We start from the raw sequence: 27,775 nt of genomic DNA on the forward strand, positions 1-27,775 counted from the left end.
TTCTTAATAGAATTGAGATTGGATCTATTGAGGGTTAATCCTCCTTTTAATGTATTGGTTAATTTGGCTAATTGGTGGTCTTATCGTACTTGGTGAAACCCTAACTTCCAAATTCCACCATTAAAATTAGTTATTCTAGGTGAGATAATATTCAAAGCATTTATTTTCATTCCATTATTTGACAAAACAAACAATCTCATGCCCTATAAGATTTTATCCTTCAAATTCACTTGTCTATTAGGGTTTTAGATATAATTCTTATTAGGATTTTAGGGTGTCATATTTCATTTATTATTTGACATTTTCTCACAAATTAATTGCATACTTTTTATATTTTATATTATTTATATCATCCTCAATTGGAAATGAGGCATGCGATCTTTAAATGTAAGATCATTTCCCATGAGAGGATTATTTTGACTATTTTAGTTATTTTACATTTAGGGGATCTTCTAATAGCTTATCGTACATGCTTATGTTGCATAAGAAGAAAGAAATACGGGAGTTACTTTGAAATCATAACCACCTTATGATAGGCTTTATTATTTTTCAAAGAATGCTTGTTTTGAGATTGAAATTGTGTGAAACCTGGTTGATCATGTTGAGTGAATAAATTTGATCAATTATGACATTTTTTTTTCTATTAAATACAAGATAGCATCAATACATTAAAGCAGCATAGAGAACCAAATTCTTACATAAGCAACAACATCAAAATCAGAGAGTACAAAGTATATGATGGAGTACAAAAATGAGCACCCTCGAAAAGACAAATTATGACAATTGTAACAGTTGAACATGATATACTATTTTTTGTTAGTAGGACATATTCTCCTAGAGGAATTAAAATTTGGCTCAATTTGCCACCATACCTCTTTGTGGTAGATGCTCATGGTTTTGTAAAACTTGGCGCTTGAGGAAGTCGTTTAAAATTTATAGGTATATAGGCATTGTTACAATGTTGCCAAAAAAATTCCAAGTTCAATTGCTAGTAAATACTTTTGTAAAGACTTGCATTGCAAACATGTTATGATGGCTTTCATATTTGACATTATGCAAGTTTTAGAGTGGGATTTTTCTCCCAAAAAGACTTTTCCCACATTAAATATTATGTTATGGTATTATTGTTTATTGGTTAATATTTGTGTTTTTGTACTTTTTGTAATAAATTTCAATCATATTTTAAATTTTAGATACATTACTCCCTTCAAAAATAGCAAAGGAAGTTATTTCCACATGCTTTGCTTTCTTATAAGTAATATTATAGTCTAATCATCTTTTCTTCTAATTTTTCAATAGTTGGTTTTTTAAGCTAGATCTACATAAGGATGATTGAAATCTTGACTTTAAAGTAAATCAAATATTATTTTAAATATAAGATTCAAGCTTCAAGGATTCAAAGGAACTCATCTTAAAATAGGATGGTTAAGACTAGCACAAAAGTCGTGTTGACTCTTGTTCTAGTAATCACCTCAACCTCAAGTCGATTCAGAGAATTATCGAAGAAGTATTCACAATAATCATTGGCCTAATAAACAAGATCACATTGATCCTTTACAAAATATAATGTAGACTCACCTTATTTGTTTTGACCTCAACTTCCTTAGCGGCTCTCCCCATATCCTCAACTTCCTTAATGGCTCTAAGCCATACTTCATTTTGATAGATTCATCTATCTATATAAAGATTGTTTATTGTACATCGTATGCTTATAAAAACTGTTATCAACAAGCTATACATTTTCAGAGATTTCTTTTTCATATCAGCTTGGAAAAATAATTTTGTTTTACTTTCCTCAACAAACCTTTTGTTAGCAAATATCAAAGATTTCAGAGATTTCTTTTTCATATCAGCTTGGAAAAATAAATTTGTTTTACTTTCCTCAACAAACCTTCTGTTAGCAATATCAAAGTTTTGTCTTCTGCCAGACAAACTACACAACTGCTAGACAAATCAGGTTTCTATCTCTGATACCAAATTGTGGTTTCATGAATATGCTACTTTCTACCCGCACTGCGGAGATTGTAATCTTGTTTATAATTTTAAAAAATAAAATAAAATATACTACAGCATACATAAATATGATTCAGGTCCAACGGTATGGACATTTACAGTGGATTCATATATCCTTATTTATTAAGGACAAAAGAATAGCTATAAAATATCACCAACGTAATACTGTGCACACAGCACATAAAACCCAGAAAGAATACCAATTCTGATAGACAACTCTCCAAATGGGAGGAAGTCGCTGAAAGACTTCTATGCACTCCACAATGTACACTCGGGTCCATATTACAATATCCAACGCAGATATAGAAGAAAGATGTTCAACAAATACTGATCGCTACCATTGCTACTGCTAAAGCACTAATAATGGTGGATGGTGTGAAAAGGGCTCCTGCCTTAGATGTTGGCTTCTCGCTGGCTGTTGGTGAAATACCTCCTACAGAAGCTGTGGGAGGAAGTAAAGATGGTGAGTTGGATGAGGGAGACACTGCATTTGGAGTTGATCGGGAAGATGAAGGAGAAGTTTCTGTTGCTGTGGGTGCACTAGAACCTGCAAGTGCAGCCATTAAATGATGTTAGTCTTTTTGCTATAAAATTTATATTCATATCAGTTGAAAAAGGTAATAACACAACACTCTCTCTATATAAAATTACCCTTTAACTACAGATGAACATGAGATTTAGGCAAACCCCCAAAAAGTGTAGACATACCTGTAGATGGAGAAGCAGCTGGAGCCCCTGCAGCTGTTGACAAACAACAACAAGTAGTATGCTAATTACTATTTGTTCTTTAAAATTGAATAGAATAGTAGTTTCTTTTTGCTGTTTCTAAATTCAATTTTGTATATGTTTTTCATCGAAATTTTAGCTTCATTTAAAAGAATGTTACAGAGCTTGATGGAGAGCTTGATGGATAACAGAGTATGATCAGAAACGTCAATGGAAAAACACTCTAAGATAATTTGAATCATTCTATAATCCATGCTCTAATCCATGCTCTGATGAAACATTTATAAAAAACATACACAATCAAATTGAGAAACAGAATGCTGCTATCAGAATAAATAGTCAAAGAAAGATTCTAGTTTATTTACCATTGCATTGACTGAGAGGTGGAGTGATAATTTTGCAAGCGCCTGGTAGAGCGAGAGCCCTTGTTTGGTTAATGGGAGTGCCCAATGGATTGGTGGTAGTGAACAGCTGGCAGAGGCACATTGCAGTGCTTTGTACTACAGAAGATAAGGCAGTGCAGCAGCCCTGTGATGGAGCTGGGTTGGACATATTACTTGTGATATATCCCACAGGGAGACAATGTTGCCAGAGAAGTTGCACATCCTGAAGATTGAGCAGCCACACCGCCATACTCTGCAACTCCTGTTATTATTACCATCACAGTCAACGCTACTGAAACCATTCGTTGAGGGCATTCCATCACACCTGCCATTGGTAATCAACTTTAAAAGTAAGGGAAGAATATCAAGTGGCTTAGAAAGTTCTGAAATTAACAATGAAGTAATGATCTTGAGATCCTGATTGGAAGACCAGTAATTTATATGGTGATCGAATAGAGATTGCGTAGCTTGAATTCAAAGCTGTTTGTATACGGAACAGAAACGTGGCAATCACAGAAAGTTTTGGTTAACCAAACCTAATTCTCTCTACCAGTTTTGAATAATTGAAGCACATTCAGCAGAAGATTCGTTGTAAGTAATTTACCTAAACCAATACTTATTCTTTCTGATTACTAAATCCCCTTAATATGAATTCCTCTTTTTTACACGAATCCTTAAACAAGTGCCTCTTATATCAAGAATTTATTCCCCACAAGCTATAGCGGACAAGGAAAACGACTTAAGGCATTAAAATAATGGATAACCAGCTGATTGTTCGTGTAGCTTCGAGAGTTTCCGGGTAAATAGTCAGCCGGAATGTCTAACATGCAGCCGACCTCCTCTGCTTCACAGTTTTTCGGCGGAGTTACCGTTACAGTTGGTCAAGGTTTGGTTGCCTACCTTTAACTAACAGTGTCCGTTCTGACAAAATTTGAATGAGCAACATGTCGGCGGCGGTTCCACATTGTTTTTATTTTGCTTGAACTTTTAGCATTTCTAACGGTGAAAATCGTACACCTATGCTCTGTTTCCTTTTGGGCCCATATTGAGTGGATTGCCCTTTATGGATTAACATCTCTACGGGTATATATATATATATATATATATATATAATTTAAAAGAAGGATAAAAATTTATTAAAAGAATTGCATAACAATAAAGGTTAGAAGTCTAGCAAGAATAAAACATTACGCAACTCTATATTCATCAATTAATTAATGTAACATGTGAGACAAGTCCAAGGACAATTGTCCCTGCATTCGATCAAAAGCCCATTTAATGAAATAGTCTGCTACTCTATTCTACTCCCTAAGAATGTGAGTAAAGGTAACATACTCCAAAGAGTTGTACAATTGAAAAATTTGTGTAATAACCATAGTGAGATGCCATTTAACAACATCCAACTACTGCTCATTCAATAGAGTCACCACTACTAATGAATCAGATTCACAAATAATCATCTTCCAGCCAAGAACACAGCTTCTCTCCATGGCATATAAAATGGTGAGAGCCTCCATGCAATTATTCGTATAAAATCCTTTATAAATTGAACAACACTATAGCTATCTTGTTGTACACCACCAATAATTAGCATGACTAGGATTCCCTTGAGAAGAACCATAAGTGTTTGTCTCGAAAACTCCTTGCAAAGGAGGGAGCCCTCAACCCACCCGATCAATGCTCCGCAAATGTTGTTTGCACCTAGGACTCTTAGCATGCTTGCAATTCACCTTGAGAGAAGGATCATCTCCTTGAACAAGAAAATTGAACCGATTATAAATATGAACATAGTCAAGATCCACATCCCTAGCAAGATCACACTTTATCGAGATAGTTCATGAAGAGAACGAATAATTTTTCGGCATGCAAATGTCAAGCAACCATTCCAGCATCTCAAAAGACCCTCTGATTTCATTCCAACCAAATATGTCAAATAATGAAAATGGGTTCAAGAACCTAGGCATCTAGAAAGAAAGAATTCTTAACTAGAGGCATACCCCAATGGTCCCAAAACTCAGCCAATGAGGAAACATGCTAACATGCCTGATTTCAAACTCCCCACTAGAAGTGCCAAATCTCCCTAGAGAAAGAGCATGGAAAGAAAAGATGAGGAATACACTCTTCACTCTGACGACATGATACACACATAGAAGGTCCATGGAAGCCCCATTTGCACTAATTATCCCAAGTAAGACATTGAATTTGAACCACCACCCACATAAAAAAATGCATTTGGGTAAAAAAAATTTGTACCACACGCATTTCCACCAAGGAACCTCTATACTCCCAAACAATTTCCTATCAAGCTCTAAACACCCCACAACTGCAAAGTACTTACCAATCAAATCCCTGCCCCAGGCCAAAATATCCTTCCTTGACAAAGAATTACACTCTCGAAAAGCAAGAATTTGAACTAACTCTTGTCAAGCCTCCACTGATTCCCCTAGTAGCCATTCATGGGAATCCTTCCATCTACAACCAACAACCTATCCTAAATCCTGAATAGTCTTATAGTCCACCATTGTATGCCAGCTAGTTGCAAGAAAACTATCACGAATATAATCCAATCGCTTAGTAATAACTTCCTCTCCACATCGCCTGTTAGTCTAAGTATAGACCCCATTAGCCAATTTGAGGTTAATTAAGTTGAGAATGTCCATATTCTCATGAAAAATAGCAGAAGAGTGATCCAACCGATCCAACCCTCCCCTTTTCTCCTCCAGACTTAGGATAGAATTAAAGTCACCTACTAAAATCCAAGGAAGATAAGGGACACAAGACCAAACATACCTTATATGAGACCAAAGCAGAGTTTTCCTACAAAGATCAGTTAGAGCATAAACATTAGTAATCTGAATAGTTTCTCTAAATTCTAGGCTAGAAGACACCAAGGAAATAGTAGAATGACTAGACATCCAGGGTATGTGCACCAAGTTGTGGTACCAAAAGGGGGTCTTAAGATGCCACTTTTTTTCTGAAATCAGCAAAGTCTGAACTTCATTGACAAATTGAAGATAGTTACACTCCAAATTTGAAGATGCAACAAGAACAAGAGTCAGAGTGCTTCGAGTCTACTTTCTAAACTATTAATTTTTTTAAAAATGGTGGAGATTAAGGGCTTCAAAAAGGGGGGTCACAAAAAGTGGTCCTATTTTTTATGCAAAAAACATAACATAGCGTATGTTGTGGCCCCCCTAAAATGTTAACTTTTTTTTGAATTTTTAAAATCGCTTCAGTGAGAAATTAGCTAACACCTTGTAGTTTATGCCATATTTTTCAGCTAATTTTTTAATGAGTATATGATTTTTTACTAATTTTCGAAGTGGACGCATCCTGAAAAACATAAATTTGAGCATGCTCCCCCCTAAAATCATTGAAAACTAATCAAAAATCAATTTTTATTTTTTTTAAAATTGTGTAGAATGGAGTCTAGTTTCTAAAAATGTAAGTTTTTTCAAAATCTAATGAACGTGTAAAAATCAATACCCAAAATAGTGCATGTTGGTTTTTGACAAAAAATGGACACACTGACAAAAGAAATTATAGATGAAAGACTTAACGAAATCAAAATTTGAAATAAATTACATTCTTGGATAGCTAAAAGGGAGCTCAAGTTTACCACAGTATTTTTTTAACTTCATTGAAACACGTGCAAACCTGACAGAGAGCACGACCAAAACTTGTGTCCTAAGGGGTCATATGGTGTCCTATTAGGACACCATATGACCCCTTAGGACACCATACGACCCATAAGGACACCATATTGTATCCTAAGGGGTCATATGGTGTCCTAAGGGGTCATAGGATACCTTATGATCCCTTACGACACCATATGACCCATAATGACACCATATTGTGTCCTAAGGGGTCATATGGTGTCCTATGACCCCTTAGGATACCATATAACCCCTTACGTGTCGTTAGGGTTCACATTGTGTCCTTAGGACACCATATGTTGTCCTATGACCCCTTAGGACACCATATGGTGTCATTATTGTTTGTATGGTGTCCTAAGGGGTCATATGGTGTCTTAAGGGGTCATAACACACCATATGACCCGTTAAGACACAATATGATCCCTAACGTCACCTAAGGGTTCATATGGTGTCCTATGGTCCCATAGGACACCATATGACCCCTTAGGACACCATATGACCCATAATGACACCATATTGTGTCCTAAGGGGTCATATGGTGTCCTAAGGGGTCATATGGTGTCCTAAGGTGTCATAGGACACCATATAACCCCTTAGGACACCATACGACCCATAACGACACCATATTGTGTCCTAAGGGGTCATAGGATACCATATGACCCCTTAGGACACCATACAACCCATAACGACACCATATGGTGTCCTAAGGGGTCATATAGTGTCCTAAGGGGTCATAGGACACCATATGACCCCTTAGGACACAATGTGAACCCTAACGACACATAAGGGGTTATATGGTATCCTAAGGGGTAATAGGAAACTATATGACCCATTACGACACCATATGACCCCTTAGGACACCATATGACCCCTTAGGACACCATACAACCCATAACGACACCATATTGTGTCCTAAGGGGTCATATGGTGTCCTAACGGGCCATATAGTGTCCTATGACCCCTTAGGATACCATATGACCCCTTACAACACCATATGACTCCTTAGAACACCATATAGTGTTGTTATGGGTCATATGTTGTCCTAAGGGGTCATAGGACACCATATGACCGCTTAGGACACCATGTGACCCCTTAGAACACCATATAGTGTCGTTATGGGTCATATGGTGTCCTAAGGGGTCATATAGTCTCCTAACGGGTCATATAGTGTCCTATGACCCCTTAGGATACCATATAACCCCTTACATGTCGTTAGGGTTCACATTGTGTCCTAAGAGGTCATATGGTGTCCTAAGGGGTCATAGGACACCATATGACCCCTTAGGACACCATACAACCCATAACAACCTCATATGGTTTAGCATATTGGGTTATAGGGTATATGGTTATTGTATAGGGTCGAGGATTTAGCATATTTGGTCATACGATCTAGGGTATTTGTTATAGGTTTGAAATGGTTTAATTTTTAGGGTTGTGGCTATAAAACTATAGGGTATAGAGTATAGATTATAGGGTATAGAGTAGAAATTTATCAAAGGTTAAAAAATTTCAATGGAAGTCATTTGGCACTAGCCAAATGAGCTGCACTAAAAAACGGTTATATGGGACCCTTGACTCGTGATACAAGCCCACATTCTCTCATAAGGCGCACGTCTTATGAGCATTTCTCATTTTTTTTGAAGTGTGGCACCTTTTTGGTACCACAACTTCGTGCATATACCCTCCACCAAAGTAGGACAATCTTCCTCAAGTTCCAAAAAAGAGATAGACCTCCAAAACAAACAAGGGCTCCAATCCATTGAGACTATCCAAACTGCCAAATACTTGGAGCACATTGTAGCATGGCATCCACTAAAAGCTTAGTTTCTTGGATACAAAAAATATTTGGGGACTGAGTTGCAATCAAATTAAGAATAGCCTTTTGTTGAGGGATTCTATTCAACCCCCTTACATAACAAGAGAGAATAACCATTGGAGAGATTGGGATAAGTGAGCATCATTGGGTTTTATAGACCTAATTCCATCAGCATCTCTCTAGTTAATTTTATCTTTTCCCGATCCTTCTTTCAATGACCCTTAGAAGAATTATTAGTAAAAAAATTATTAAGGGATCATTCTTGAAAGCCTAGAGCCTAAGAAACATCCTTCCCTTGACCAGATTTGACAAAATAATATTGTCATTTGTCTTTAAAGGATCACCTTGATTCAAGAAATCAAGATCCTTGGAGGGAAATGGGGGATTGATGGGGAGTCCTTCACAAAGAGAGTTAAATTCCTTGTTTAAAGGGTAGTCAGGTTTTGTCCTAGTGGGCTTCATTCATTATTCATCTGGTCTACTAATCATTTTAGATACTTCAACTCTCTAAGAGTGCTCCCAATCAAGATGTGCTCACTGGTTGCTCAAGCATGGTTGAGATACACAAGTGTAAATCCAACCTTACACTCTCAAACTCCTAACAAATGCTTGCAAAGGTTGTAGTAGGTGTTTGTGATGGTTTTCAAAGAAAATCAACTGGGTTTGAGTGAGGGTTTGATTCATTTCCCTATTGCTCCTTCCTTTTCCTATTTTCTAGGCCTAGTAGCCCTAGAGCCCCAATTAGCCCTACCTAACCAATTTTTGGGGAATTTCTCCCAATTTCCCCAAAGACCCACACAAAATATTTTCTGATCAGGATACCCTTTTGGAAGTACTTTCCAATTTATGAATATATAAATCTCAGTCTAACCGTACATGTACAAAACCCGAGAAATGCTTGTTTTAGGTGGTTTTGGGCTTGTTTTGGTCTTTTTCCAAGGGTTAGGTGTCTTCCTTGTTCTACCACACCTCCAACTTCACAGATATTCTCTTCCACACATCACTTTTTCATCCCAAACACTTTGCAACTCCAACCCTACTCATTCCTGCAAACACTTGCATAATCTCATTCATTTCTTAACCGGGCCATAACTGATCTCGCCTAGGAAATGATGCTCATTGGCCTTTCAATGACCTCCAAAGGAAAATAAAAGCTATATAAATTGTACAAAGGTTCTATGGCCTGAGTCCCAAGGGTTATTGAGAAGAACTCAAAGGACTTCAAGCTGGAACCATGTCTGGGCCTCTCAAACCCTTACTTAGGCTGAGAGCTTACAAAATTGGAAACTCAATTCAAACCTGCAAACAAACTAATCAAATTTATTCTTGAGCACTACAAGAACATGTACAAATCCACAAACAAATTACATGAATGCAATCAATCCATTAAGTATGGATTGTTGCTCTAATTCTTGAAAAATGCAATGTAAAACTTCAAAAATGATCTCAATTTGTATTCCAATCAACTCTAGATGTTCAACAACCTCATTACATTCATTATCAGGGATTTTATATTCCATTTTTATCCTAACTAACTCTCCATCAGTTTCCTAACCAACCCTTTGCTAAAAAATGCAAAAAGTTGCTCAACGTTGCAAAAAGTTGTCAAGCAACTTTGACAACTTTTGCCAAAAAGTGCATTTTTGCCTTACATGCTTAGTTTTCTTCGCCAAACCATCTAAGATTACTAAAAACCATTACATTGAAATATCCCAATTCCAAACAAGGCTATTCAAGGCATTTTTCATCAAAATGCAAGATTTTGCCATTTTAGGCTTACAAGGGCTCACAAGCCAAAATCGAGCAAATGCATTGTCCTAAGGACATTCAACCTACCAAAGCATTACAAAAACATATGAAGATATAATAAAGACTCTTATTCACCACTCCAAACCAACCTATGAACAAAGACACCAAAAAGAAGAAACTAGACTCAAAACTAGGTGCTCCTGCACCGTACTCCCTCAAATAAAAGAAGTCAAGTGACTCCTTGAGGCAGCAAAGAAAATGGAACTCCATGCTTAGAGAAGTCTGCCTCAGGTATCCAAGTATCCTCTAATGCTAGAAGGTTTTTCCACTTGACCAAGTGCTCCATGTAGTGTGTATGCCTTATTTTCTTCAAAATTCTAGAATCCAACACCTTCCCGACTTGGGGAATGGGTGTAGTTGGTAAGGGAAGGTCTGAAAGTGCTTGAGAGACGTCTGAAACTCTTCTATCTTCTATTGGAAGTGTGCCCTTATACTGCACCAAATCTGCCACATTGAAAATGGGTGACAAATCCATGTCACCAGGTAAGTCTATCTTGTATGCATTGTTTCCATACTTTGCCAAAACTTTGCAAGGACCTATCCTCCTCATCTGAAGCTTACTAGGGACACCTTTCTAAAGTCTTGCCTTGTTCAAATGAACCATCATCATATCACCAATATCAAATTGGATATCTTTCCTTTTCTCATCCACCTTGTCTTTGATCTTTTGAGTAGTGTCTAATAGGGCTGTCCTAACCTGCTCATGAACCTCTTGCATTGATTGAGCCATGTCTAAGGCATGTCCATTCTTCTATCCCATCTTTCCCACATCTCTAAGCTCCAAAAATCCTCTAGGATGAATGCCATACACCGCCTCAAAAGGGCTTTTACCATTGGACCTATTCACACTATCATTGTAGGCAAACTCAGCTTGATGGATGATCTGATCCCAAGCTTGACCATACTCTTTTGTTAGGCATCTAAGTAGATTCCCAAGTGTTCTATTGACCACCTTAGTTTGAAAATCCATTTGGGGATGATAGGCTGAACTAAACGACAAATTAGTACCTAATTTTTGCCACAAAGTCTTCCAAAAATGACCAATAAACTTTGCATCCCTATCTAACACAATGCTGATAGGTAAAGCATGAATCGTAATAACCTCTTTGAAAAACAAGTGAACAATGTGACTGGCATCATGGGTGACATTATATGGAATACATTGAGCCATCTTACTAAACCTATCTACCACAACATAGATTTTATCAAAGCCTGATTTGTTTTTTGGCAAACCAACCACAAAGTCCATACTTACACACTCCCATGGCCGGTTGGTAATAGGTAAAGGCTGATAAAGACCAAAATTTGAAGATATGCCCTTATCTCTTTGGAAAACCACACATTTCTCCACATATCTTCTGATATCTCTTTGCATTTTAGGCCAAAAGTAGAATCCTTGGACAAGTTCCAAGGTCTTGTTCAAACCAAAATGTCTACTCAAGCATCCATTATGCTTCTCTTGCATCAAATTTTCCCTCATAGACCCTTTAGGCACACATAGCTATCCTCCTTTGAACAAAAGACCATCTTGCAAGGTGTAATCTGCATATTCACTGTGAAAATGGTTTCCAAACCCTTGGCAAACCTTGTAGGTAGTGGCAGAATCTTCATCTTCTTCATACAAATTCTTGAAGCTATCCACTCCAATGCTTTTGAGCTGCACTTCTTGCACTGGTAGTAACCTCCTACTCAATGCATCAGCTACCTTATTACATTGTCCCTTCTTGTGTTTGATGGTAAAGGTATATGACTGCAAATACTCTACCCATTTAATATGCCTATGGTTTAACTTTTCTTGTGAATTAAGAAAGCTAAGAGCTTGATTATTAGTGTAAACCACAAATTCCTTAGGTAGCAAATAATGCCTCTAGTTCGTAAGTGATTGGAGAAGTGCATACAATTCCAAATCATAGCAGGAATACCTTTTCTTTGCATCATTGAATTTATCACTGAAGAAGGCAACCGGTCTATTGTCTTGACTCAAAACTGCTCCAACTGCTATGTTGCTTGCATCACATTCAATTGTGAAGAGTTTGTCAAAGCTTGGTAGGATAAGTACTGGTTGAGTAGCCACCTTTGTCTTGAGGAGATCAAAACCTCTTTGTGCTTCCTTTGTCCATACAAACTTGGTTGTCACACCTCCCTTGATTGTCTCAAGCATGGGTGCACATATTTCACTGAACCCTTTGATGAACTTTCTATAAAACTGAGCCAAGCCATGGAAACTTCTCACTTCACTTGTTGTCCTAGATGTGGGCCAACTGATTATGGCTTCCACCTTAGAGGAATCCATCTTTAAATCACCTCTTGAGACTACAAACCCAAGATACACCAATTCCTTTTTCATAAACTCACATTTCTCCAAATTGATGGTTAGTTGTTCATCACATAGTTTACTCAAGGCAATTTCTATATGATTAAAATTCTCATCTTTAAACTTTCTAAAAATTAAGATGTCATCTAAGTAAACAACAACAAATCTATCAATGTAGTCCTTGAGTACTTCATTCATGAGTCTCATGAATGTGCTAGGGGCATTTGTGAGTCCAAATGGCATAAAAAGCCATTCATACAGTCCTTTTGTAGTCTTGAAGGCTATCTTCCATTCATCACCCTCCTTTATTCTGATTTGGTGGTAACCACTCTTAAGATCTATCTTGGTGAAGTATTCGACACCTCCCAAACAATCCATCAAGTCTTCAATTCTTGGGATGGGAAATCTATATCTGATAGTAATCCGGTTTATGGATCTAGAGTCGGTGCAAAGTCTCCAACTACCTCCCTTCTTTGGAGCCAAAATAGTGGGTACTGCACATGGACTAATACTCTTCCTGATTTGTCCATTATCTAGGAGTTCTTGTATCTTCTTGGATATCTCCTTGTTTTGATCTGGTGTCATTTAATAAGCTGCCTTATTGGGTAAAGAAGCTCCGAGTATAAAGTCAATTTGATGACTTATGGCACGTTGAGGAGGCAATGTAGTTGGTGTTCCATCACTAATGATGTCCTCAAACTGATTTAGGACCTGTTGCACTTCTTTAGGAATGCTCACCTTCTTCTCCTTGCTATCTTCTTTTGGCTTTACAACAATGTCAAACCCCACTCCTTCTCCCTCCTTGAGGGTGTTGATGAACTCTTTCTCACCAACCAACAACACATTAGGAACTTTGGATCTTCCCTCTACTTGGTCTCCTATGGACTGGATTTGTAGGTGGTTCCATCTTTTTGGAAGGTATAAGCATTCTTCTCTCCATGATGTATGGCCTTTCTATCAAACTGCCATGGCCTACCTAGGAGTAGGTTGCAATCATCCATGGGAAATATATCACATAAGATTTTGTCTTTGTAACCTCCAATGGTGAACTCACCCAAGTTTGTTCATTTACTAGAACATGCTGCCCCTTGTTGAGCCATGTAACTCTATAGGTATCACTATGTGGTATTCCTGACAAATTGAGATTACTCACCGATTCCTCTAACACTATGTTATCTATGGATCTTGAATCCACCACCACTCTACATACCTTTCCCATGATCTTACATTTTATTCTAAACAAGGATCTCCTTTGGCTAGGTTCCTCCTTAACCAGTTCTTTGATCAAGACTCTCCTTATCATGAGTTTCTCTCCAATATCTGAATCCAAACTTACTTCTGATGCTTTCATGTTTGCTGCATCCTCTTGAGCATAATTTACTCTCCTCTCACCTCCTTGGGATGAAGAAGACTTCTCAAGGCACCTATAGGCTAGGTGTCCAAGTTGATGGCAGTTGTAGCACTTCATGGTGGAAAAATAGGACCATCTTCCTGATCCACTATACCTTCCTCTACTAGATTTGCTAGATCCCCTTCCTCTATAGTTGCTCTTGCTATTGGAATCCCCACTTTTCTCAACCAACTTGGATTCCCTTGGGATCTTTGGTCTACACTTATTCCACCAAAACTACCTCTCTGACCTCTGCCATCTCTTCCCCTACCTCTGCCTCTATTGCTTTGATCTTGTTTCTTCTTTCTCTTTTCCTTCACTCTAAGTGCCAACTGATAGAATTTGTGCATGGTGTTGGGGCATAACAAGCTTAATTCCTCTTGAATATTCCATCTCAAGCCATTCAAGTATCTAGCTACCTTGATGCTCTCATCCTCTACCACCTTGGATCTCAGACACAACTTCTGAAATTCCTTAGTATAGCTGCTCACATCCAAGTCTCTTTGCCTCAAATTTTGTTTCCTCTTGTGCAACTAGATTTCATAATCTTCAAGGATGTATGCCTCTTTCACCTTGGCTAACATGCCCTTCCAAGTAGCTATGGGGTTCTTGCCCTATTTTTGCCTCTCTTCTTGAATAAATTTTCACCACGTCAATGCTGCCCCTCTCAATCTAGACTTGGCCACCTTCACCTTTTGTGCCTCATTGATTCCATCACATTCAAAGTGATTCTCCAATCCCTCAATCCATTCTAGGACTACCTCAATCTCCATTTTTCCACAAAAAAGGGGCACTCCTTCTAGGGATTTTCCTCCTAAGGCTTTAATTTATTTAAGGAAAGGTTCTTCAGGTAGGATAGGGTCTGGTTTAGGAGTCCTATCCTCTTCTACAACTTCTTTTCACTTTCCCTCATTGACCTTGATTGTCACTTTCTCAGTTTTATCTTCAACCGCATCTAATTTTCTCTCCAGTTGTAGCAATCTTTCTCTGAGGAGTCTATTTTATTCTTCTTGGTCTTCTACCTTCTTTGCTAGCTTTGCATTGGTAACCATCCTTAAACTATTCTCTCCTATTGATTCCATGTCTGTCATATGATGGCTTCTTCCCAATCTTGGAAGTTCTGATACCACTATGATGGGGAGTCCTTCACAAAGAGAGTTAAATTCCTTGTTTAAGGGTAGTCAGGTGTTGTCCTAGTGGGCTTCATTTATTGTTCATTTGGTCTAATAATCATTTTAGACACCTCAACTCTCTAAGAGTGCTCCCAATCAAGATGTGTTCATTGGTTGCTCAAGCATGGTTGAGATTCACAAGGGTAAATCCAACCTTACACTCTCAAACTCCTAACAAATGCTTGTAGAGGTTGTAGTAGGTGTTTGTGATGGTTTTCAAAGAAAATAAACTGGGTTTGAGTGAGGTTTTTATTCATTTCCCCATCGCTCCTTCCGTTTCCTATTTTCTAGGCCTAGTAGCTCTAGAGCCCCAATTAGCCCTACCTAACCGGTTTTTGTGGAATTTCTCCCAATTTCCCCAAAGACGCACACAAACTCTTTGTTGATCAAGATACCCTTTTGGAAGTACTTTCCAATTTCTAAATTTAGGAATTTTAGTCTGATCGTACAGGTACAAAACTCGAGAAATACTTGTTTTAGGTGGTGTTGGGCTTGTTTTGGTCTTTTTCCAAAGGGTTAGGTGTCTTCCTTGATTTGCCACACCTCCAAATTCACACATATGCTCTACCACATATCACTTGTTCATCCCAAACACTCTGCAACTCCAACCTTGCTCATTCCTACAAACACTTGCATAATCTCATTCATTTCCTAACTGGGCCATAACTGAGCTCGCCTAGGAAATGATGCTCATTGTCCTTTCAGTGAACTCCAAAGGAAAATAAAAACTATATACACTGTACAAAGGTTCCATGGCTCGAGTCCCAAGAATTATTGAGAATAACTCAAAGGGCTTCAAACTGGAACCATGTCTGAGCCTCTCAAACCCTTACTTAGGCCGAGAGCTTACAAAATTGGAAACTCAATTAAAACCTGCAAACAAACTAATCAAATTGCTTCCTAAGCACTAAAAGAACAAGAATAAATCCACAAACAAAGTACAAGAATGTAATCAATCCATTAAGTATGGATTGCTGCTCTAATTCTTGAAAAATGCAATGTAAAACTTAAAAAATGATCTTAATTTGTATTCCAATCAACTCCAGGAATTCAACAACCTTATTACATTCATTCTTAGGGATGTTATATGCCATTTTTGTCCTAACTAACTCTCCATTGGTTTCCTAACCAACCCTTTGCTCATAAATGCAAAAAGTTGTCAAGCAACTTTGACAACTTTTGCCAAAAAGTGCATTTTTGCCTTACATGCTTAGTTTTCTCCTCCAAACCATCTAAGATGACTAAAAAACATTACATTGAAATGTTCCAAATCCAAACAAGGCTATCCAAGGCATTTTTCATCAAAATGCAAGATTTTGCCATTTTAGGCTTACAAGGGCTCACAAGCCAAAATTGAGCAAATGCATCACCCAAAATCATCAACATTGGTTTGCACGGTTATTCTGAGGATCCACGAGGAGATGGCGAAACACAAAATTGTATTGAAAAGGATAAATGACTCCACTCCTTGAATTATGGAGCACTTTCTATTTTCACCCGATCGGACAAAATATCATTTTGCGACAAGACCTTCTATATTATAGACGTTAAAACAACCTTCCTTCTCAAAATAGATAAGCCAAATACCGAATCAAAGTGCATAGCCAAGGGGTATAAGGTGCATATCCCTAGGTCCTAAGGACATTCAACCTACCAAAGCATTACAAAAACATATGAAGACCTAAGAGAAGACTCTTATTCACCACTCCAAACCAACCTATGAACAAACACACCAAAATGAAGAAACTGGACTCAAAACTAGGTGCTCCTGCACTAGGGATTGTACATGCCACGAGAAGATTACATATCCAAAACAACCCCTTGGTCCTGCACAATATCCATTTCCATGAGAGTAGCTCTAGAAGTCAAATCAGTGGAATCCACTCCTCTAAGGCCAGAGTTTCCAGCACGTCAAAATAGTTGAAGCTCTTATAATTCTACCTATTCTTGTAAGTATTTTTTTGTCTCCTCCCCTTATTACGACTTGCTTAATAGGGAGAAAACCATCCGTATCTGAACCACCATGATCAACCATAGGGGCTTTTCCTTTGTCTCCTATATCCACCTTCGTGGTAGGGGTAGTAGGAGAATTGTGAACACTAGCAACTTTATTTACCCTAGGGCATTGTTGTTGAAGGTGTCCATACTCATGACAAAAGAGGACACAGAAAAAGAAGAGTTTCATAATCTAACTATTAAACCCAAGACGAAGAGCCTAGACAAATTTCAAGAGAATCTGGCAATGGGTTACTCAAGTCAATCTCCACACAAATACATGTAAAGGTAATTACCTTTTGTATCTAGGGTTTGTTGAATAGTTCCAACTAGCTTTCCAAGAAGAGCAATAATTTATTGCAAAATATTATGTCTTCATAACTCCAATAGAAGTTGTAGAAAGGTACGCTTGAGGGGAGCTCCTTAGCTAAGTCATTTTGAAGAATTAGTTTTGTTATTTATATTTTGTGTTTGCTATTTTCAATCAAATTTATAAATGCAAAACAAATCTAGATTAAGATTGCATTCATGTGTTTCTAAATTTTTTTAATCTAAATTTCAAAATGAACATTATTGTTTTTTCTTATTAGTTGTTATGGATCAACCTAAAACACGTTTTTATGAGTCTGTATGCTATATTGTATTTAAAAGTATTCTTTATACATTTGGAATCATGAAAGAAACTTTATAAAAGACATGCACATTCATTATAACAATATCATAGATTATCATAATTGCATTATTTCTTGCACCATCAACCTAGGTATATTGTGCATGCTTGCTTCTTATCTTTGATCCTTCTTAATTGCCATTAAATACTCACACTTAGGAGTTTGATCAAAGTAGAATTAATTCTTTCCTAACAAGCTCTTGAACAATATCACTAGGTGCTAATCCTATTCGAACTTGGTTCAACACAATAAGGTTGTGCTTTTTTACTTTTCAAAATTTTGTGAGATCAATTCCTTTGGTTAGGCTCACAATTACAAATAGTGATTAATTATACACTATAAACAAGGTAAATATCATACACAAATGGTCCATTTTCACAAGCACGACATTGAGACTAACATCTAGAAATAATTTATTTGTCTTGACATGCTTGTCTAATAGATGTTGGTTTCCAAACACATTGGAGACCCTATTTTGATATTTTTCATGATATTTCCAACATCAAAATGAAGCTAAGTATACTAATTTTATATAGTTAATTATTTATTGCAATATCAATTATTAATCAATGCTTTAAATTCCATGGCTAATTAATATTTTTGATTAATATAAGTGGGTTTTTGTTAGGGCTCATGCCTTGTACAAAGTAGGATAGTTACCAAAGGGACAACCAATGAAAACCAAAGACACAACAATAGAAAACCAAACTGAAAGGACAACAAAGATGTAATGAGACAAAAAAATACATCATTTAAAAAAACAACAAAATGATCAATCACCGAAAATCAGAGTTTCGAACCAACTTCGGCCCCAATGAGACAATCTACATGCTAGCAATTGTAGGAGACAAACTCTTTTCTTGCGATGAACAATAATCCAATATGCATCATCTTTGCTTGTAGAACATTTACGAGCAGGGGGTGAGGTGCCCTCCAAACAAACATACAAACATTCCTAATGGCTACCCTATTTTGAGGGGGAAGCCTTACAATCTAGAGATAAAGAGTCAAGAATCACTAATGGAATAGGACAAAAACCTGAGTACCCTATTAATTCATGTTAATTAGTTATTCATGTTAATTTTGTATGTTGTATGTAGTAAGGGGGAGTAGGAGTAGAAATATATGTGTACTGTATGTGTACAAATTTTTGTAAGCACACTTAGTTGTATTGTTGTAAAATTTTCTATGTGTTGCCATCAATGCCAAAGCGGGAGATTGTTGGCTTGATGATAATTGAATTACTTCATATGTTGTCATTGATGTAACACATACACACATATGTTTACATTGTCTACTGGTGCGACTTTAAAGTTATTTATATTGCAACCAGTATACTAGACGGTTTATATCAAACCAATACATGGTGACAACCGGTATATGCATTGTGACAACTAGTGTGTATATATGTTTATATATGGATATACATAATTCGACATCAACCTGAGGATCCAACAAAGATTATCAAAGGAGCATCGAAGGACAAATAGCTTATATGTTGTTCCAACCGGTATTCATTGATTGTGTGATGGGTTATCACTGGTCATGATGAGTTATTCTCACCGACAAATTTTGGTGGTATTTTTGTGATGAGTTATGATTGTTTGACTAGATACACTACACCTAGAAAATTGTGATATGATTTCTCAAGGCCAACATGAAATCTAAATGTCTATATATTGACATCACAATGAATTATTTTGTATGAGCGAAGGAGATGTTATATGAGATGATTTGATGCGAAGATAGAAGTGTTAAGTTGCAGAGTATGTTGGTAATGAAGTTTTGAGTGCATAGAAGAGGATCTATTCAAGCAAGTTGTGCTACTACTAGATCACACCATTTGTTGTTTTCTAATCACTACAACAGTCAAATCCCCTAACCATGTAAGCTCTAACAAGCTTCATTGTAAAAATCCTTTAACCAGGTGATCCATTAGTTTGGATTCAGAAATCCTCTACTGAGGTTACTCCTAATAGGGTACTATCTTTAACAGGGTATAACTTTTAACTAAGCTTTGGGATCTTTAACAGGAGAGCAATTTTTTGTAGACCTTATCTATTACTGCAGATAGTTAACTTGTGAGTCCCATCTCAACGTGGTTTTTCCCATTTGGGTTTTCCACGTATAAACACTTGTGTTATGGTGGATATTTTACTTATTGTGGATGCTTTTATATCATTTTGGATTGCATGCATAGTATTTAACAAACTTGTTAAGTATATCTACCGGTCAGTGTTTAAACTAGTATTGTTTTGTGTGTCACTAATTCACCCCCCCTCTCAGTGCTTTACAAGTCCATCATTGTCAAGTTTGAAATGTTATTTCCAAAAGATCTTAAAGATAGGAATACAACTAACATGACAATAGATCTATAATTTAACTAGTTCAACAAATGATATGAATATATATTAAATAGTTATTCATCCATGTACATATGTATTGAGTTTTCACAATAATTATTGGCCTAATAAACAAGATCACATTGAGCCTTCACAAAATATATTGTACACCCACCTTATTTGTTTTGACTGCACTGGTGGCTTTCCTCATAACCTCAACTTCCTTAGTGGTTCTAAGCCATATTTGCATTTTGCTAGATTCATCTCTCTATATAAAGATCTTTTTGTTGTACATCGTGTGTTTACTACAACTGTTATCCACAAGCAATACATTTTCAGATATTTCTTTTTCATATGAGCTTGAAAAAATAAATTTGTTTTATTTTCCTCAAAAAACCTTATGTAAGCAATATCAAATTTTTGTCTTCTGTCAGACAAACAACACAACTGCTAGACAAATCAGGTTTCCATCTCTGATACCAAATGGTGGTTTATTCAGAGTACAAAACAGGGCATAGCGGAGCAGCACGAAACTTGATGATGAACTGAGCATAGCATAAATTGATACAGAAACAAAGCAAACCAGAAGACAACAATAAATTGCTGCAGCAACTTGTTAATTAATTAATCATAAAAAAACTGATGCAGATAGTTATATATAAACAAACAGAAAGCTCTGGGTGAGAATAATGACAATGCCCAAAACAGGGTTTTCTGTCTATGATAAACAAAACTAGAAGTAACCAAAAATTATCAGTAAATGTGAAAGTGGATTCTAACATGTGGTTTCATGAATCAGTTGTCATTTACATACATAATTTAAAAATAATTCTTATGTGTATCAATAATAAAATATGCTACATCATACAAAAATATGATTCAGTAGGTCCAACAGTCTGGACATTCACAGTGGATGCATATATCCTTATTTATTTAAGGAACAAAAGAATAGCTACAAAACACCACTAATGCAATCCTGTGCACACAGCACATAAAACCAGAAAGAATACCAATTCTAATATACAACTCCCTAAATAGAAGGAAGTCGCTGAAAGACTCTTATACACTCCACAATACACTCAGGTCCATAACAGAATATCCAACACAGATACAGAAGATGTTCACCAAATACTGATTGCTACCATTGCTACTGCTAAAGCACTGATGATGGTGGAAGGTGCGAAAAGGGCTCCTGCCTTTGATGTTGGTTTCTCGCCGGATGTTGGTGAAATACCTCCTACAGAAGTTGTGGGAGGAAGTAAAGATGGTGATCTAGATGAGGGAGACACTGCATTTGGAGTTGCAGGGGAAGAGGAAGGAGAAGTTTCTGTTGTTGTTGGTGCATTAGAACCTGCAAGTGCAGCCATTAAATTATGTTACTCTTTTTGCTATATAATTTATATTCATATCAGTTGAAAAACGTAATAACACAACACTCTCTGTATATATAAAATTACCCTTTAACTACAGTTGAACATGAGATTTAAGCCAAGCAAAAAAGTGTAGACATACCTGTGGATGGAGAAGTAGCCGGAGCCCCTGCAGCTGTTGACAAACAGCAACAAGAAGTATGCTAATTACTATTGGTTCTTTAAAATTGAATCGAATAGTAGTTTCTTTTCGCTATTTCTATAATCAATTTTGTATGGTTTGTTCATCAAAGTTTGAATCCATAATGCAACAGAGCTTGATGGATAACAGAGTATGATCTAGAACGTCAATGTAAAAATACTCTTAACATGTTTTAGATCACACTCTGTGATCTATCAAGCTCTCACTTAATATGTTTCAAAACATTTATTAAAAAACACATACGCAACCAAATTTAAAAACATAATCCTGTTATCAGAATAAGTATTCGAAGAAAGATTATAGTTTATTTACCATTGCATTGACTGAGAGGTGGAGTGGTAATTTTGCAAGCGCCTGGTAGAGCCAGAGCCCTTGTTTGGTTAATAGGAATGCCCAGTGGATTGCTGGTATTGAACAGCTGGCACAGGCACGCTGAACTGCTCTGCACTACAGAAGATAAGGCAGTGCAGCAGCCCTGTGATGGAGTTGGGTTGGACATATTACTTGTGATATATCCCATACATGGAGACAATGTTGCCAGAGAAGTTGCACACCCTGAAGATTGAGCACCCACACCGCCATACTCTGCAGCTCCTGCTATTATTACCACCACAGTCAACGCTACTGAAACCATTTGTTGAGGGCATTCCATTTTACCTGCCATTGATAATCAACTTGAAATGTACAGAAAGACTAGTGATTGGCTTAGGAAGTCTGAAATTAAGAATGAAGTAATGACTTTGTGAGATCCTGATTAGAATATCTGTATTTTATATAGTGAGCAAATAGAGATTGCGTAACTGGAATTCAAAGCTGTTTGTACACGGAACAGAGAGGTGGCAATCACAGAAAGTTTTGGTTAACCAAACCTAATTCTTTTTGCCATTTTTCAATAATTAAAGTACAATCAGCAGAAAATTCGTTGTTAAGTGATCTACCTAAACCAATAATTTCACTTTCTGATTTCAAATTCCCGTAATCTGAATTCCTCTGTTCTACATGAATTCTTAAAGAAATGCCTTTTATATCAAGAATTTATCTCACACAAGCGAAAGGGACAAGGAAAACGATATAAGGCATTAAAATATTGGATCACCAGGTGATCGTTCTTGTAGCTTCTAGAGTTTCCGGGTAAATAGTCGGCCACAAGGTGTTAATTGCAGCTCACTTCCTCTTCTGCACGGTTTTTCGGCGAAGTTGAACGTTACAGTTGGTTAAAGGTACAGATGGTCAAGGGTTGGTTGCCTACCTTTAACTAACTGTGTTCATATTAACAAAATTCGAATGATACTTCGTAGCAACATGTCGGCGGCTGTCCCACATTGTCTTTGTATCGAATTTTCAATATTTAAATTTCAATTTGAATATTGCTGTCCTTTTCTTATGAATCATTATGAAGTGATTTAACACATTTTTTTATGCGAGTATCTTTGTAAGAGTTGTTATAGAATGATCTTTATCATGTGAGATTTAGTTAAAGATTGTAGCCATCCAAGATCTAGAAACTTCATGAAAGTGCCAGAGATGAGAGATAATGCTATTCTATCAAAAGATGCAAATGATATATTAAAACAACTTGAATGAGAGTACAAAGGAGAGCCCTTAGTTTTATAGCCCAAAATGAATATATGATTACATAAGATTATGATATGTGTCTCATAACCTTATGACTTGAGGCATAAAAGTGATAACTATCTTATGTGTACCTGTTGGTAAACAAATTAGAAACTTGAAAAGTAATTTGACTTGCCCAATGGAAAGTGGCAAATTCATCACAATAATTGAATAGATTGCTAATGAGATGCAATCTTCCTCTCTGTTTGAGAGGGGCAGCTCCCTAGTATAATATAAATTTGTTTTTTCCAAAACATGACTTTAACTAAAAACCTGAAAAGGAAACCCTAAATAACATATATACAAATGCCATGTGAGTTTCACAAAATACTTTGACACTTTAGCTATATCCATTGCAAGAATCAAATACATATATTCTAAAATACATAAAATACAGATATTCTAATCAGGATCTCACAAAGTCATTACTTCATTCTTAATTTTAGACTTCCTAAGCCAATCACTAGTATATTGAGGACATTTCTGTATTGATTCTAAGGTCAAGGTCGAAGTTCCTACAATAAATTGAAGACATGAAGAGAAGGCTTGAACTTGCTATTTGAGTTGATCCTTTTTTTGTTTTATTTTATTTGCCTTTTCCACCAGTATTGCTACTAAGACCAAAAAATTGTGACCAAGTCCTTAATGTGTCCTAAATCAATTTGGGAAATATTGAAATCAGCTTCATTGGCTTCACTATATTGTTTTTTGTAACAGGTTGAGCAACTTCAACACACAGGTTCCCTGATGATGGATTTATTGTCAATCTGGAACCCATTTTTATCTTCTTTGGTTTCACATTCTTTTGGATCAAGTTAGCGATTGCATCTATATCTAGTGTTACTAACTAAATGATCCTCTTCTTTTTCCTCTTTAAACTCTATTGTAGCCAAGATGAAGAAAATGCTGATGCGGAAGGTCCCATTTGATGTAGGAATGCTAGAAACAAAGGGGGAAATACTTTGATCATTAGCAACATTTGTAACTAGCACTTTAGGAGGTACAAAATTATCATAAGGAGAAAAAGTAATGGTAGGAGAAGAAATAGAATGGTCCGTCTCTTCAACATCTAGAGATTGCAATGAAGTCCTTCCATTTGTTGGATTGGTTTTAAAGTCATTCCTCCTGGTTTTGATATTTTCTTTCTTATTTTTGGGTCACTCTCACACGCTGCTGCAAGATTTCCTCTTCTATTTGGATCTTCACCACCACCACCCCCTTGGGTGCTCTGTTGTGAATTAGTAGCTGAGGTCAACATTCAAGGAATAGAAGATGAGTATGAACCTTCATGACTGCCATTATTCCTCTTATAATAATTATTTCTGCCTGTAGGTCGAGTGGTTGTCACTTATGAAATCCTCCTTTCCCCCTGTTCTTTTGTTCTCTTTATAGCATAAGAAGTCCTTTCCCTTAATTTTCTCAATTCTTGGACTGCCTTATTGATGGGCTAAAGCACATTATTGTGTTGCACTTGAGGCTAACTGAATAAGTTCGATAAAACTTAGCTCTACCGAAATAGGTCACGTGGCACCTAAATGGCATAATAAATTCGGTCGAAATGAAGTTGATTTGAAATTAAAAAAAAAAAGTAAAATAAAATGATATTAAATTTTTTTACAAAATATATTTTTTACTAGATGAGAGAATCTTCTTCAAAAAAGTACAATTTGTTTTTTGATAATGATAAATTTAATAGACAAAAGGTGATGTTGAATAAAAACTACCAAATTCAGCTATGTTGGACTTTAAAATAAAATTTACAAGAAAAATATACACCAAAATTCAATTTTTATTTTTCTTTTCAGCAATAAAAAACCTGTCTTTGAATATATAAAAGAGATCAATTTTAATTAAAAAAAAAAAAATAATAGACATAAATTTCATTAATATTTCTACTTTTATTTAGTTGAAATATTAATGAGTTAAACAGTTTTAGTTGTGATGGCCACTTCCTTTATAAAAGCGTGACAGAAGTTTGTGCTTTTATTCCGATATTGAATGATGATAGTAGCTGGATTTTCTCAATTCCACCTCAACTTGAAATTTATGATATGAAGTCATGTTCATAGTCTTCCCAGAAATCCTCCATTGTTGGATACTAAGCTAACCCGAGATCCAAGTTATCACTCACATACCCTTTACTATCAAACAGAAACCTCTCGATGTAAAAGTACAAAGTGAGTTTGACAATAGACCTTTCAACATTCTAAGCATCTGATGAAATCCTACAACTATAATGTCCTATGCCAATTGGAAAGGGAATACCATCTATCCGCTTACTTCTGCATTTCTCATTGACTCGACTGATTTGCCTGCAAACTTCGGTCAATACAAGTTTATCATCCACAAACCAGGGTAGCATGAAAGGACATCCATCAAAACCTCCAATGCAGATATAAATGAATCGGGGGAATTGAATAAAGTAAGTCTCATACAGCTGAATAAGAGCTGTCGACTCTGGTAATATATGGAGTCCAATATTCCCCTGAAGATCTCTCACTATGAGCATCGTGAAGGCATCATTAACCCTACGAAAGTGTTGGTAACTTTTCTCTAATCGTAGTTGTCGATAAAAGTTGTAATTTTACGTTGTATCTCCGTAGACACCATAATTGTTAAGCCCAGGCCAAGGCTGCATGCTTGCAACAGCATGCATGAGATATGATGACTTGTGGAAAGACTAATTTAATTCATCATAAGTCAACTGGTAATAAAGATTACTACTAATGATCATCCCTAGTCAATATAATGTTTGCCCGTACATATTGTGTTAATGAATAAAAACATCCATTTTTAAAAATTGTCAGAATTCTTCTTGTCCATTTATCTATTTAAAAATATCACTATATTAGAAATATCTTCAGCAAACAGAGCATTTTAGGTAACTGTGATTTGCCTCTCTGAAGTGTCTTTAACCAAATTTTGGCCTTGTTGTTCAGGCACTGCGTTTTGTTTCTAACAAAATAAGTTTCAGCATCTTCCTTGGTGACACTTGCAAATTCTTCCCTAATTGGCAATCTGAAAAAGATGGCAAGCAAAATGGGGTCAAGCCTTACTATGACTGTACCTTCAGCTGTTCTACTTCTCACCTCCCTAGTATTTGAATCATATGCTTTCATGCACTCAAAAACTAACTCCAGGCATTGGACCCGCTGGAGGGTGGCTCGCAGTGTGTGTCAATCCACTATCTAACACCATCTGGGATAAAGGCGTCTTTCTTCCATTGATTTCCAAAAGTCTTTGATATTGAAATGCCCCAATCTCGTGTAGAAATCTTAGGGAGCATACACTTAAGTATTGAAACAGGGTCCTCTCCTTAGCACTTGTATTTCCTCTTACTTCAAATGTTGAACAGTAGCTACTAAAACGATGTACTCGACTAAAAATTACTTGATAGTCACCCTACTTGCAATTGCTGCAGCTTATGACGTTGGTAGACATTATGTAGCTTTGGAAAGAGGCCAATAAAGAATTTGACTATGTACCCGCCAATTGCATTTCATCAGATGACATATTTTCGAGCACTCTTTGAGCAGTTGACATGCCTTGGCTTTATGTTGCATACATGTCAAAAAAGGACTTTTCAATTTATCTTCTGTCAAAAAGTTTATTCGTCAATGTTCTTTGATGCATAATCCATTTTGTGCACCTCCAATTAACACTTGCTTGTAAAGTTCTAAAGCTTTTTCAACAAATTCAATTTGCCCATTGCAATGCCTTTGTGCTCGATTCGACAGTTTTTATGTGCAAGTTTGCCAATGCAATTGTAACCGCATCGGATGAGAAAAATCTCAATTTCATTGTGTTTTGATACTGTTAGGAGTCTTACTCTGTGTACACTATTATAGTGTGATTCTATTTTTCAGATTGTTTCAAGAACATTATTGATTTCTATAATGATTGAAACGGTTGACATCTCAGAGAAAAATGTCTTGAATCTCAACTACCTTGGCGCCTTCGTTATGCAAGCCAGAATCTCCAATTCCATGTAGACTCCCTGCATCTATAGATGCGATTTTTCTCCTTCCAAAAAGCATGTACCATTTATGTCTTTCAATTCAACTACAAAAAGCAATGTCGATGGAAATACTCGGCCTGCATTTATATATAATTTGTATGCACCAAGGAAATATATCCACACGACCACCACATGGAGTAGTGCTTCTCCAATTCAAAATTTCAAGAGCTTCCTTACAAATCCATTTCTCACACATTCTGCATTCAGTTCATTTCATTCCTTAAGATGACGTCTCTATGGGGTATTCCGACAAACAATCGACATGCGATAATAATGATTCCACA

At 36.5% G+C, this 27,775-nt stretch overlaps 1 protein-coding gene across 3 annotated transcripts; it reads right to left on the minus strand.

The window, feature by feature from the left end:
* Window positions 1–1,930: 1,930 nt before the first annotated feature.
* Window positions 1,931–22,622, minus strand: LOC131061214 (non-specific lipid transfer protein GPI-anchored 15). 3 transcript variants are annotated; one of them, XM_057994745.2, is made up of 3 exons: window positions 3,105–3,517; window positions 2,722–2,754; window positions 1,931–2,560 (listed from the first exon to the last, which is right to left on the minus strand). In XM_057994745.2, exons 1-3 carry the CDS (start codon window positions 3,370–3,372, stop codon window positions 2,331–2,333), a joined length of 531 nt encoding a protein of 176 aa, XP_057850728.2. In that variant the 5' UTR covers window positions 3,373–3,517; the 3' UTR covers window positions 1,931–2,330. The 3 variants fall into 3 exon arrangements, with proteins under 3 accessions (XP_057850728.2, XP_059065060.1, XP_057850731.2); XM_059209077.1 differs by lacking the exon at window positions 3,105–3,517 and adding an exon at window positions 22,172–22,622 and having other exon boundaries at window positions 2,024–2,560; XM_057994748.2 differs by lacking the exons at window positions 1,931–2,560; window positions 2,722–2,754; window positions 3,105–3,517 and adding exons at window positions 21,068–21,638; window positions 21,800–21,832; window positions 22,172–22,619.
* Between the last annotated feature and the right edge of the window lie 5,153 nt (window positions 22,623–27,775).

This window comes from Cryptomeria japonica, chromosome 7 (assembly GCF_030272615.1).
Source record: "Cryptomeria japonica chromosome 7, Sugi_1.0, whole genome shotgun sequence".
Lineage (NCBI taxonomy): Eukaryota > Viridiplantae > Streptophyta > Pinopsida > Cupressales > Cupressaceae > Cryptomeria > Cryptomeria japonica.